Below are 15,290 nucleotides of genomic sequence, written 5' to 3'. Positions count from 1 at the left end.
TCTGTATCTGGGAAGAGTAAAAACTTTTTTCTCTGCATCTTAAATATATAGTGTACAACAAAATACAGTGTTAAAATACGCCGTTAAAAAATGGGCTCTGTAAGATTTTTTGTTTAATTGATCAAAAGATGTTACAAAGGATTTCTATTTAAAATTAATGTTCTTTTGAATTTTTTTGCATTTGTTTTTACTGTGTGTTTGATAAAAACAAATGCACCCTTGATGAACAAAATAAGAGAACATAATAAGAGACTTATTACAATAAATAAATCTTACCAACCCCAATCTTTTGAATGGTATTTTGCCAGTTTTTGTTTTAAAAAATATTTTGAATTCATAAATACCACTATGTATATCAATATCAATAAAATTAGTTTTTGAAAGGTTGCTATCACAAAATGTTACATCCTGAACGAACCGTGCCTTGCCAAATGAACCGATATTTTAAGAGATTTTCTGATCTTGATGCCATTTGACAGAAGACACATTTGAGATGCAAGTCAATTAGCCTGGGAAAACCCAGACAACTTCCGGCAAATTTAGATGTGCTCTGAAAGTTAGTCTGGCAAAGAGCTCATTCAAGCCCATTTCCAATCCGTCGAAATCGAGGCACCAATCAGAAACGTTGGGGCGGGCTTTACACGATGACGACAGCGCTGGGATTTTGAAGCAGATTTTGTAGCCTACATTACAAAGATGGATGCCGCCGTCGAACATCACTCGCGTCTGTTTTAAGCGCTTTGAACGTTTCCTTTTTGTTAAAAACCGAGCAAAGAACAACACTCGGAGATGTTTCTCCGCCGCTCTGCATACGTCATCTCCTTCATCGCGACGTCCGTTGGTGACGCCCCTCTGGAAATTATTTGTCTATGACGCTTTGCCAGACCATAACTCAGTTACAACTGAGAATGGTCTGGTTTTAACCAGGCTACAAGTCAATAACAGATGTACAGTAAATGGCAATATGTCTCATTTGAACACTTGTGATCAGACCACACAAAGTTTTTACTGGTTTAAACAGAGAGACAGTGATCTAAAATATAGTCTCCTTTGTCTTCCAAATGTTAGCTGTTGACATGGGATTATTTTAAGCTATAAATGTGAACAAAACCAAAACAATGAATCCAACCAACAAATAAAATTCCACTGGTGTCTCTTTGGGAGTTGGCAGTCTTTTAAAGTTAGGGATAGTTACCCCCAGAGGATTGTGGGTCGCTTTGGGCACTTCCTGTGTTGAGGGAGGGGCAGGGTGGTGCAGATGTGAGCTCATAGATAAGGAGGGAACCATAACACCCTCTGATAATGGCTTCCTGTTTTGTGATTTAAGTTGCGTTGGTCCTCTGCAATGCCTCTGAACTTTCGGATGTTTATCCAATCAGAAGGGCGGACGAACGGGGTGCTTTGGCCAACGAAATAATCAATTTGTTTACCGAACACATCAAGTCTGTCATTTAAAGGGGCACCAACAGTTTACTTTGGCTGCACAGGAAGTAAACATTTTAAACAGGAAATTCCTAACACATAAGTAATGTCACTGGGCTATTCCTGCTCAAAATAGTTGTGACAATGAAATAATGGCCAGGCAGTGAAACATGTGCATTGGGACTTTTGAAGGAGCATTCCTTTTGTATTCCAATTTAGGATGTTATTTGGCAAAAGCCATTTTATTCAAATAGCCCCACAATTACCATCTGTACTTCAGGGAGAACAGCAATCACGCCATATCCGCATGAGCAAGCCATCCACTAAATTTAGTTTACTTTAAACAAATGGTGGCATTCCCTGCAGATGAGTGTGCAGATGAACAGATAGACATGGAAGACACAAACAAACTGACAGTGAGACAAAGAAGATTGCGCTTGTAAATCATTGTATTATTGCAGAAAAAAATATATTGTATTGAACATTTATGGAGCAACAGATTTTGTGTGAAAATAAATCAATTATTTTGTTTAAAAATCTTATAAATGTATGAGGTGGTGAAGCTGGCTTTTTACCCCACACACGGGGTAAAAGGCTCACCAGCAAGGGGTAAAAGGCACCCATTATTTATACAAATACTTTAGCTTTAAAGTGGATGTTGAATCCTGATAGAGAATGTCAAATAAGGTATAAATGCTTTAAATGTTATAGTTTTGACAATATTTAATCTATTGAATAATTTATTCAATACTATTATTATGTTCATCTAAAATTATTCTAAACATTTGTATGTTTCTAAAGTTCTTCATATTCAACATGCTCATGTTTTAGATGCTGCCGATACATTTACTGTATAATGTACATTTTGGTGTCTGTGCAGATGTACGATTACTAAACAGTTCACATATATGGAGATTTCAAAGCCACCTGCAGAGCACCAGAACCACCGTGGTCTTCAGTGTCTAAAGTCTCAGATCAGACAGCGCTCAGAAACACTCTGAATTCAAATAGAAAAATGAAAGCACTGAAAACACCTTTTTCCTAGACAAACTCTATTGAGATCACTTTAAACGAATGGCTAAAACTGCACCTGAGCCTTAAAAGTATGTTTCATTGAAACTTTTTCATTGATATCACAGACCTTTTGTTAACACTCATGTTGGATTTTTGTGAGCATGGAGTCTAACAGAATTTTCTGTGATGAAATCTCTTTTTAAAGTTGTTCTTCAGAGAGAAAGTCTTCTCTTTCCGACCTCATGTTCCTGATACATTTCACACTTTCGTGTTGGATCTCAGCCAGACTGATATCAAGCGCGTGTCACCAATACTAATATTCTGCTAGTGTTCTGAGTTAAGAGCCAAAATAACAGACCAAGATAACATAGATGGGATGAGCTGATGGCATTTTAAAATGGTTAAATTAGCAAGATTTCTTTCTGCTGTCAGATCCACAGAAATTATAAAGATCACTCATGTATAAATACTCATTTATACTGTGTTTAAAAAATGAAGTAATGTTAGAAGTATATAAGTATATACAACTATACAGCAATGCCAGACTAGCCAAAATATACCCAGACAGAAGCAACACTTGCAATAGATGTGGACAGTACTCAGCCAATCATACTCACAGAGATTTGGTTTAAAATATTTGGAACTTTAAAAAAAAACTTGAATAAATTAGTCACTCCAAACCCTTCGACAGCTTATTGAAATTCCTTTTAAGCCTAATTTGGCCTCATACATACAAGAGGTTGTTCCTTTCACCACACTATTGGCCAGGAGGCTTATTCTCTTTAAGTGGAAACATGCATCCCCTGCTTCATATGGATAAAAGAAATTCCCGTGTTTAAAGCTGGAACAAATCAGTTTCTCTTTAAATGGATCTCTAAAAACCTTGCATAAAACATGTTAGCCTTTGTTCAATTATATTGATACCATTAATCCGTCACTTGAAAATGCAGAAGAGGATTAACTTTTTCTTTCAGACATTTATTGAATCATTTAACTAAATATACTTACAGTATATTATTATTGTTGTTATGGTATTTGTTGTTATAGGGTATGTGTTGGGTGGTTGTCCTTGAGATGCTAGGGGTGGAGGAAATGGGGGTGGGGAGTGAGGGAAAAATACTAAACTGTGTGGTTTACCTCATTATAAGTTGTTGTATCTGCACAAAATGTCAATAAATATATTTTGAAATTAATTCTAGATTTATATGTGTATCATATGAGGATTCCACATACAGTAGTTGCTGGGACATTGGGGTCCTTTATCAACCACCATGAAGGAACAGAGTTTTTAAAAACACTATAAATGGCTTATCAGTATTAAAAGGCTTTATTAACATGAGACTTACTCAGCAGCTGGTGGGGCAGGACCTGCAGGCTTCTCTTCATGGTATCATGTGGTCCGGCTCCTCCTCCACAGTGCTCATGGTTCTCTGCAGGACAAAGGATAGACGGGAATTAATCATAATCTGATTATCATGCCAGTGCATTCCTGAACTTTTAATGAACTTAAAGAACATACCGGTAATGAACTTTGCTATCATTAAAAAGGGTTGTAAGTAATTATTACATGTGAGGCAACCAGCCCAAAAGAGCAACATTAGCTCAAACAATAATGTGATGAGTATCTGTTTTTCAGACCAATGAAAGACAAAAGAGCATAAATGGTTTAGCTCTGAAAATAATAACTTGCACAAGCTGAAATTTATTTGACCTGTCATTAAAATTCCAGAATTATTCTCCAGTGTTCAGGCATTTGACATGAGCCGACACTTTCAGTCTCAGGAAACTGTCACAGTGCTAAATGCAAATGGACACGGACACATTTTCTCTCAAGAGATAAGCGTCTATGAATATGTGTGTGTGTGCTTTTGTGTGTGTGATTGTCAAGGTGTCAAAATTGTCACTCTCTCATCTTGTCCTTGGGGTACTGCGACTGAACCTCATCCCACCGCACAAGACATTGAGTCGATAAAGTATCTGAAATGAGATTTGAGCCCCCTTGGGTGAGAGGAAGTCTGAATCACATGCTAATCTAAACGTCTCGCCAACACAACCACATTGACCATGATACAGCGCATCATTGATCCCTTTTCATAATCTTTTCATTAAGAGCTGTCTGTCTTTCATAAGCATTGGATCAAATCAAGCCTTTTCTCAAATAGAAACCAAACCACATCTAAATAGCTTTTGATCAATGCTATTTAACGAGACGGCACTGATTTTGAAGGCGACAAGTCGAAGTAAATCTAAATGTGTATCACAAAGTAAGCAGCTAAGTAAAACAGCTCTCATACAACACTTCAGCCTAATACAAGGCTCGGTTCACAGGATTTTGAAAGATGGCTTAAATGTTTTCCTAAAAAAAAATATTTAAAAAATCAGTTATTTTTGTAAACAAAACACATCACAGCAAAAGGGTTGAATTCATTAAACAGTTGACACCTTTCTGTGTGGTAAAATAACAGTGTGCTTAAGCATACTTGGACTGTCCTGTGAGTAGCCTAGTTATTATGGAAAAATATAAGCTAAAAGAATATACTTAAAGGGATAGTTCAACAAAAATGAACATTCTGTCATCATTTACTCACTCTCAAGTTGTTCCAAACATGTATGAATTTCTTTCTTCCGTTGAATACAAAAGAAGATATTATGAAGAATGTGGGTAACCAATCACTTGATGGACCCCATTGACTTCCATAGGATTTTTTTTTTTCCATACTATGGAAGTCAATAGGGCTCATCAACTGTTTCTCTTCCGATATTGTTCAAAATATCTTTTTCAGCATTCAGCAGAAGAAAAAAATTCAGATGCACTTTATTTTACAGTATGTGCACTTACATGTACTTACAGTGTTCTTACCTAGAGTAAGTACTGGCTAATATAAGGTAAAAACATGGGTTAAGGTTAAGTTTAGGTGTAGATTCAGGGTTACTACCTAGTTATTACCCAGTTATTGTAATCACTATAATAAGCATAGAAACAGCACTGTAAAATAAAGTGCTACCAAAAATTCATAAAGGTTTTAGGTGAACTATGCCTTTAATAATGCTCTTTAAAGAATATGCCTTATTCACACAAAAAAACTGCTATTAGTGCTGGAAAGCTGGCACTAAACTGAATTTTATTCATGAGACATATTTGTGCATTTTCTACAGATCATGGCAGCAGTTATTCATAAAATTGAAAAATCAAATGATGGAAATGAGCGTTACAATCTCTCTCTCTCTCTCTCTCTCTCTCTCTCTCTCTCTCTCTCTCTCTCTCTCTCTCTCTCTCTCTCTCTCTCTCTCTCTCTCTCTCTCTCTCTCTCTCTCTCTCTCTCACACACACACTCACGCACATCAAACTGCCTCACTTCTCAATGTAATTCAATTATTATCCATTATAAGACTTGATTTCGACAATCAGTTAATGAATATTTTTTGCAAATAATTTCCATTTGGTTCATTATAACTGCAGCCTGTTCAACAGGCGAGAGGTTATAAACCTGTTCCCGTAATCTTCATCTCATTATTGTTCAACACAGCCAGTCGAGAAAATTCAACCGCTGAGCTTTCTGACTTCTCAATCAATACAGTTCATGATGTCTCAATCAATGAACACAACGCTTTTATGTGTGTGTGTGTGTGTGTGTGCAGTAGTCACTGCAACGTCATCACGGCACCTGTGAGAAAGTCTGTGATCCACACAGATTTTCAATAAAAGCAACCGTGTGTGTGAGTTTGTGTAGGAAGAAAGTCCATTTGTGGGTCATGCCCACCTGCGCTAGGAGGGAAATAGACGCAAGCACATTTTCTCAGACAACAGAGGTGAGGTCAGCAGAGTAAAAACTACAAGTACAAGACAAATTGAGAGGCCACAAAATGAGTAAAGCCTGAAAATAGGAGGTACAACTCGCTGTAATTTTTAGATACCATGCAGTGGCATTTGTACTTCTTTTCTAACAAACCACTGCATGGCAACTGGCACATAGAGAGACCCTGCTTCAGTCACCATGGCAACCTGAACTGAAAATGATATTCAAATCTCGTCACAACTGTGAGAACAATACAGAGAAAATCAAACTTGACATGGAGATATTAGCCACGTGTGCTTTAAGCCCTTGAGCCAACAGACTGAAAAAACAGCCCCTCCTTTCCCAAGGAGATGTTTGGTTTACGTTAATGATGACGGTTTGCAGACGTCCCGGGTCAGTTTTGAGACAGCACCTCTAAATTGTCAGTCTGGAAGGACAAGGGCTTTGAGATGAGCCAAGGTCAGCTGAGATGGTGTCGTGAAATAAAAGCTGTCAATGGATCCCCTCAGATCGCTGCCGACAGGAATAAGAAAGCTTCTGTCTTTATGTATGTCTGTATTTCACAGTCAGACTCCCAAAGGCGGAGAAATTGGCATGTTTGCTTCAGGGTAACTCATCAGTTTTGAAGCTTAAATAGAGGTTTGTGAAACCGCATTTGCAGCAAAAATAATGGTGAGTGGGGCACAAACTAACGCTGGGCTAGTTGTAACACACATGGTTTAAACCTTTCCACACATGCCAGCATGACAGAACTTAGTGTATTTACTAGTTGCCATATCAACACTATATAGAGAAATAATTGCACCACAATTAATAAATCTTTGGAAGATATCATTGAACGTTTATTTAACCATAGCAAAATTTAATTTCTTAAGTTCATTTTTCATCTCTGTTTTTTGTTTTTATTTAAATCCCAGTTGTGCAGGGGAATGTTGTAACACTGCATTACAATGTGCCCCATAGAACTATGCTATTCTATACTTTTATTAGTTCTGTTTTGAATTGCACTTTGAATTGCCATTGTGAAAGCACTTTGAATTGCCATTGTGTATGAAATGTGCTATATAAATAAACTTGCCTTGCCTTGCCTTGCCTGTTTTGTGGTGTGTTTGATGTCAAACTCAAAAATTACTTTATTTTTAATTATTAAAAATTCCATTATTTTATATGAAAAGGTTAATAATTGTATTTTATTGACACAAATATTTTAGTTGGTCTTATTATTATAATTTTTTTATTAGATCAGATAACATTTTAAGCTGTCATATGGTCATGTTACAATGTGCCCCACATTAATGAAACAAAACCACATAATTGTACTAGACGTGGGAAATTATTGTGGGAAAAAAAAAAAATTTACTGAACCCCAAGTGAATTTACACAAACTGAGAAAGTCAAAAAGTCTTGTGCCCTGCTCTCCTCTATTACATTTAAAACATGATTTGTACTTTTATATTTGACCGTTCCAATATGGCGGACAGCTTACGTAAAGTTGCTCATAGAAATAGCTGCTAATGAAAAATTAAGCCAAAATATCCCAGAAATGATTACATCATTCGAAGCCCGAGTCTGGGCAATAGTGATCCTGATGTTTGGCATCAAGATCCAGGCCATATGCTCTCGCAGACTCAATCACAAACACAATCATGATGTTACACCCCCTTTTTGTAGCATCAAATAACTAACTAAAACCCAAACTTATGGAAACACGAACACTTGAACATACGTACGGTTTTTTTCATAACTCAATGTGGCGAGGTGAAACATACTATAAGTGGAATATTCTGTGCATTAATTAATCTAATTAATCGAAATTGGCTTCATGCCAACTTATGGCATCAATGTAACCGACACCAGTAGAGCAGAAGAGCATGGCACGAGTAAAACCAACGTCATATGTTCGATTATTACCAGGACTTATGAAACGTGTACCTTCAATGCAATGTAAGTCGCTTTGGATAAAAGTATCTGCCAAATGCATAAATGTAAATGTAAATTTTCCAGGTATAAATAAACAAATTAGGTCTTTAAAGACAACATGATACAGCATTCACTACACATAATTAATCCTTATCGATGTTTATTTAATTGAATCTGGAAAATTAGATGTTGAAAGAAGTTAATTTTATATGTCCTTGCCTTTGCAACAGTAACAAAAGCAAAGCTGTTTTAGGGGCAAAAAGGTTATTACATTTCCAAAAAAACATTTTCTTTATAATAACATGCACCAGTGAATTGTGTGTATGACATAATTGAGAAAATAAAGAGGGCCAAGTTTGATTTCATGTTGACTAATTTACACAACACAGTAGGCCTACATGAAGTCATGAGAGCATTTGCAAACTCAATTATGTGCTTGTTCTCTGTGAGGTCAGAGTGAGTCTCTCATGGTATCTTGTTCACTATAGTCAAGGTGATTGACTTGGAATATTGACTGCACCCACTCACTAATTCGTTTACAAGGACTCATTAATCCAATTAAACCTGGGCCACTCTCACATTCACTATGTATTACATGACATCATTTCCTCTGGGCTTCTGCATAAGCTAACAAGGTCTTGTAAGTCCAAGATAAGATTGTTTGACATGTGTTGCTACTTTAAGAGAAGAAAGAGGAGCAATCCAGTTTTATCTGAGCTCCTGAAAATGTTATTTGCATTTTAATGTGCACTACACATGTTGTTGTTTTTCTGTTAAAGCTGCAGTCCGTAGCTTTTTTGGGGTTAAAAATGATCCAAAACACATATTTGAGAAAATACATAACCAGCCAGTGTTCAAAACTATCTGCTTGCCTTAGCTCGATTCAAAGCGGTAAGCTTGTAATAATGTTTTTAATTCCAGTGGTACTGGTGGATTTCCGCGGGAGATTCGAGCATGTCTTTGCGCCATTACGTCACATCTGTACACATAAAGAAGGAGTCTCGGCTAGTACAAGCTATATTGTGTGTGAGGATGTTGGAGGTGGAGATTTATAGCCTTTTCTCACAGCACTTGATATAATTAAACTTATCAATTTGATGGCGGATCCAGAAAGGTTCAAATGACAATCACCAGTGACAACAGATTCACCCGCTGTAAAATGCAAAAGACTTCGTTCGGACTTCGGAGTGAAAAAAAGAGACTGCAACCGGACCCATGCGAAAACAAGGATAGATATCGGAAGGACATTACATGTTGTCACGCAATGCTGACGTTGTTACCATTAACAAGTTGAGAACAAAGTATAATTTGCACGGTTTTGCGTGATATGATAACTTATAAGCGATTGTTAGATTTAATCAGCGCGATTTACTGCAATGTCAGAACCAGAACAAAAGTGGATGTTTCTTAGTTCAGATGACATTTTCCGGTGAAAATTATTGTGTTGGTCATACTTCCAAAAAGAATAATCTGTGATTATTTCTGAATGACAGTATCCATACCGGTGTGGTGACTGACAGCCTCACAGTCTCCTTAAATCTTGTGTTCTTCCGCGGTGTGACTCACGTAAAGTTGCTAATTCCGCAAATGACTGCAATTGCAGATTTCGAATAGAGATGGCGACAAAGAGGGAAAACGCCGGACTGCAGCTTTAAAGAAAATATTTATATTAGAACCTGTTTGAAATTTAATTGAAATAGTGAATAAAGGCTAAATATACCAGTTTAGCCCAACATATAGCCTGCTTTACCCACGTATGTGAATGCTAATGCTTCTAGCTAATCAAACTGAGCAAAATCTGCATCAAAAGATTCTGTTAAATCCGATACTTTTAAAAGGAAAAAGTTCAAATTTTGGGAATGGGGTCTAACGTATCCCAAGAGGGTTAACGTTAGAAGCAGGTCTGATGAGAGAGAATTAGTTCTTTGGTGTGTTAGTTTTGATGTTTGTTTCTCTGATGGTGATTAGCATGCAGCACTGATTAGCCGCTGCACATGTGTTTTCTGTTTTTGTGTGTTTGAGAGTCTCATCATGGTAGCAAAAGCATGTGGAATGCCACACAAGCCCCAGTATCGCTGATCTCTTATACCCAGACAGATGTCTGGCATTTCATGTCAAGATGTCTTTGTGTGTCATAATAACCTAGCTCTCGTGTCAGTAAAGGTCATGAAAAGGAGGCAATATCTTTATATTCTTTGAACGTACAGTATGTAATTTTTGGCCACCAGGGGTCGCTAATCTCTTACAATAACCTGACAATAACAAAGGCGTATCGATGATGCAAAGCATCAAGCGGAATTATGGATCTTGTCGTCAAGCTGATGGATCTTTTATGGATGAGTGAATGTGATGTTTTTAACATGACTGGTGTGAAGCAGGGCACAATTGCTAATGAGAGACGTATACCAGCGTCACGCAACGCGAGTCCCGCATATATAAAGGAATAATTAAGGACATTTCATTCTACCGAACTACAGGCAAGTGCTGAATTAATAAGTTACTCACAGGTCAGTTTATTAGACGAATGAAACTTGAGGTAACGCAGCGCTGTTTCATTGCTCTAACAGTTACACTATCACACTAAACGGCATTTGAGTGTTTTGAATGTTATTAGTTAGGTTGTGTGTTGGCTGTATGAGACTAGCAGTAAGCTAGATCAACATTAATAACATAGATCATATTCTAACATTTCATCATGTTGAACTAAATAACATTGATTAGTTTTATGTACATTTGCTCACCAGTCTAATGAAGTACGTTGCATGCAACACTCGCGGTCAAGTCGAAGTTAGTCGCGGACGTGGAGCTTTCGGCATCTCGAAAGATTTTGATCTTCGTTCTAGTCTTCTTTTTGTCTCAAAGTCTGCTTGCCATGGTCCAAAATGTTTGAACAAAACAACAACAGCGTGAGCGTCCTGCTAAGCATAACCCAGTTGTCCACGTGTGTCGCCATGGTTACTATGGCAGTACGAGCGGAAACCGAGGGTAACGCGGATATGACGCCACTCCTCACCCCTGCTCACACGTCCCGTTTTCTTGGTTTAAATCGCAATTTTCTCACGATTTACTAATAGTTGGAAACATTGGGGATATTGTAAGTAATCAACTAAACAAAATATATAACATTGGCCTAGTGGTTTTTGGATATTTTACTGCAAAAATCCTACATAGTGTACCTTTAAAAGCCATATATTATGAATGAAAATAATTTTACTTGATCTTTTCATATACTATTTTTTCCATCAAGATTTTTTTTAAATAAATATAGTTTCACTGATATTAAAGTTTTGAAAGATTGTCAGTGTATATTCTGCTTTATGTAATTTTAGTTTCACCTTCTTTTCCTGTTTCCTTTGTTCCCTCAGAGTGTTTTGTTTTTGTTTTATTGAGGGTACGTTTATATAAGAACGATGTACTAAAAACGGAAAAAAAATTCCTTTGCGTTTTTCACGTAAAGACGACAACATTGTCAAATCCCCAAATTGCTCATCTGCAATACATCTATAGGACGTTTCCTGTCAGATGTCAAATAGACATTTAGAAAATGTCTTTAAGATGTTTATATTTAGGATGTATGTAAAACTGACATCTTAAAGACGTCTATCAGATGTTAGTAAACACAGCAGAGGCTTTCCAGATGAAGTGATCTTTAACAGACATCTTGCAGACGAACGTGTGTTCACACGGATCAGCAAAAACAATTAAAACGCTGTATTATGCTGCCAGGCTAGACTTGGCAATGCCACTTAGTAAAAAAACACTATAGACTGAACACTTAATACGCATGAGGTTTCACAAATTTGTGTTTTTGTAGTTTACACAGAGACAATAACGGTATAGTTTTCAAAAACTCGCATCTTGAATCCCGTTTTCAAACGTTTGCGTTTTCAGGGCCTCAAAACACAGCTGTTGTGTAAATAAATGGCCAAAATGCTTTAAACGTTTTCCGGTTTTAGTTGAAAAACGGTGTTGTGTAAACGGTCTCCTGTTAGTTTAATAAAGACTGCTGCAAATAACCGTGACACAGATATGATACGTTGATAATTATTTTAATGAACTGATATTTCTAAACAAGCTAAAACAAATTATTTTAGTGTAGTGTAGTCATTTTTTAATACACAAGTGAATTTTAGCCTTCAGAATGTGAAGTATGAAAAATGGGCATTCATTTTTAAATTTGCACAATTTTACATTTAGCAGTTTTATTAAATTATTAGCACAGAGTAACATTAAATGAGTGTTAAATGCGGGCAAAGATAATTTAAATGTAAAAATAGTGAAAATGAGCATGAACAATAAAACATACAACAGCAGCCAACAAATAGTAAATGTAATGAAACAGAATAATGGCTGTTTTAGTGCAAAAACATTGACTAATATATACATACCATTAAAAAAATTGGGGTCAAAAGATTTCTTAAATAAGGCTCACCAAGGCTGCATTTATTTGATTACATACAATTATAAATACAGTAAAACCAGTAATATTGTAAAATATTAGAGGTGTAACGATACCCTCATGTCACAATTTGATACATATCACGATACTGAACTCACAATACGATATTATTGCGATACTCCAAGAGATATGGTAAAAGGTTAACAACAATGTACTGTTGATTAAAATGCTAAATTCGGTTTTACATTGTGGGTGTAAATGAATAAGCTTGGACTTAGGGCTGGCAACCCAATGCACAGGACAATGGTGACACCAGAATAAAAATATTGATGATTCTGAATCTGAAAATACAGAATTATATTAGATGAATATGCTTGCACTCTTTCACTGACTAGATATATTTAAAATAATGTAGAGCACTTTTTACTGGTAACATAAGACATTTTGGATTATCAGGACCCTCAAATATTCCCCCCATTGCATTATTATTCATTATATTCAACATTATATAGTTTAATTTAGTACTGACACTAAAACACAGTAATTTTCATTTTGGGAGAGCTATACACAATACATATTGTCACTATCCACGATACTTGCATTTTTGTATTGCGATATATTGTTACACAATATATTGTTACACCCCCTATAAAATATTATAACAATTTAAATGAACAGTTTTATATGTTCATATATTTTAAAATCCAATTTATTCCTGTGATGCAAAGCTGAATTTCCAGTCTTCAGTGTTTATATAAGGTAACAACCTTATAATTTGCTTATAATAATATTAATTAATTTGCAGTGTAACATAATCATTCTAATATGCTGATTTGGTGCTCAAGAAACATTTCTTATTATTATCAATATTAAAAACAGTTTTTTTTTTTTAATTGTTTGATGAATATAAACTTTAAATGAACATAATTTATTTGAAATAGAAATATTTTTTTACATTATAAATGTCTTTACTGTCACTTTTTATATAATTTAATGAATCTTACTTACCCCAAACTTTTGAACACTAATGTGTGTATACACATATATAATCTTATAATATTGTCATATTAACACTATAATAATTACATTCACATCCGATTGTCTCCACAGGATTTGATGTTTCATGAGCATAAGATATGAAACCACAAATGATCAGAAAATCATCTTCTGCATCCTCAGTATTCAGTACCTGATTCAATAAAAGCGCCATGTTCCTATCCATGTCCCGAGATTAAAAATTAATCTATGTAAAAATGAATCACTAGGAGAGACAATAACACCTCCCCTATGAGCACGACTGCGTGGATACCAGTGCGGGGTTCTGCTGAATCACGACTAGTTCTTCAGCGATGAATTGCAGCTGCTGCGTCACTCTGCCGGCCCCCGGGAGACGTGTAATCAATCAGACATGGGCCGTCACAGCTGCAGGGCTCTGCACCAGCCCATTAAAAGTGCATTACCTTCCCAGCATGCCTTTCACGTCTCCCACGAGGAAGGCGACAAAACCCGTCAGAGTCTCTAACACCAAAAAAGCCAAAGGGCCTCTTAAAATGATGTCCCTTCATAAGACACACAGCACAACAGCGCATTTAGCTCAGTGATTAAGTGCTAAATGAATCGTAAAAGATGTTGTCTTAACAATGTCAGTTCACTTTTGAAAAACAAACTTTCAATCAAGCTGGGTGGGGGCGGTATTTCAAAATGAATCATTTTATATCACAGTATATTGCAATAGTTATTTTTGCCAGAGATTTAACTGAAAAAAAGTATTTATCATATTATCGTAGCTTGGAAAACTTTATTTTTTTTAAATGCACATGAAGGTCTTTGATCATTGTGAGGGTTTTTATTAAAAGAAAATGTTTTTAAAAATGTTTTATAAAAACAAGTTTGATATATTATTTAAATAATGCCTTTTATCTTTTGAATAATTTATGTTATGATACTTTAAACAGTTGAAAACAGACTTAAAACAGTAAAATTAGAGAGTCACAAATGATCTGTACCTTATCAATTATCCGTCAATATTTTTTTTCATTTTTTATTCATCAGCCCAGTATTGGATATTTAATTGTATGCTCAAGGTTAATCTTTTAGAACAAAATATCAAAAATGAAATGTCTTTAAATTAAAATACATTTTTAAACTGTACATTATTATGTTGTGATGCCTAAATTCATTAACATTTGAATGATTCATTTTAGTCTTTAGTGTGCTATTATTCTTTTATTTAGACAAATTTATAAAGAATAATGGAATAATTGTCGTCCATAACATGTATCAGTATCACCCAAAATTTTAATATTGGTGCGTCCCTAAAACTAAAACGGACAGCTTAGCAATCTGCACATAGCTGTGTTCAGACATCAACTCTGTTGCTAGACAAATGTAAACAACTAACCATCTAGTCTAGGTCAGGAATATTGAATCCGCTATTCTTAGCAAGTTGAGAGCTCTTGGGTAAATAATTTGCATCTAAAATTCAGGCATCAGGCAAAAGGAGGCATTAGAAACGGCTCAGAAATGGAGGGTTTGAGCTGTGTGTCACGAAGCATGGCACAAAAAAAGGTGCATGTGTAGGTGTATGAATGAGTGTGTGTGTAGATGATGGATGTGCCATCAAAGATTAACACAAAAGTCATTCTCAGAGAACTCGTGGGTTTGATACTGTGTGGGTGAATCAGCTCAGACGCTTCACTAAGACGGAAATGGGCCGAATGAGTCTCCAATGGCGAACC

The 15,290-nt window shown here is 35.9% G+C and overlaps 1 protein-coding gene across 1 annotated transcript in view; it reads right to left on the bottom strand.

Annotated features, from left to right (window-relative positions):
- The window catches only part of tmem108 (transmembrane protein 108), a 61,769-nt gene that overhangs the window by 14,447 nt on the left and 32,032 nt on the right, over positions 1 to 15,290 (bottom strand). The window contains exon 3 of the mRNA XM_056254046.1: positions 3,783 to 3,866. Within this exon, the coding sequence (XP_056110021.1) occupies positions 3,783 to 3,866 (84 nt within the window). The remainder of the gene's footprint in view (positions 1 to 3,782; positions 3,867 to 15,290) is intronic.

Source organism: Rhinichthys klamathensis, unplaced genomic scaffold (assembly GCF_029890125.1).
Source record: "Rhinichthys klamathensis goyatoka isolate OS25496 unplaced genomic scaffold, OSU_Roscu_1.1 h1tg000110l_1, whole genome shotgun sequence".
Taxonomy (NCBI): Eukaryota; Metazoa; Chordata; class Actinopteri; order Cypriniformes; family Leuciscidae; genus Rhinichthys; species Rhinichthys klamathensis.
This window is presented reverse-complemented; position numbering and strand designations above follow the sequence as displayed.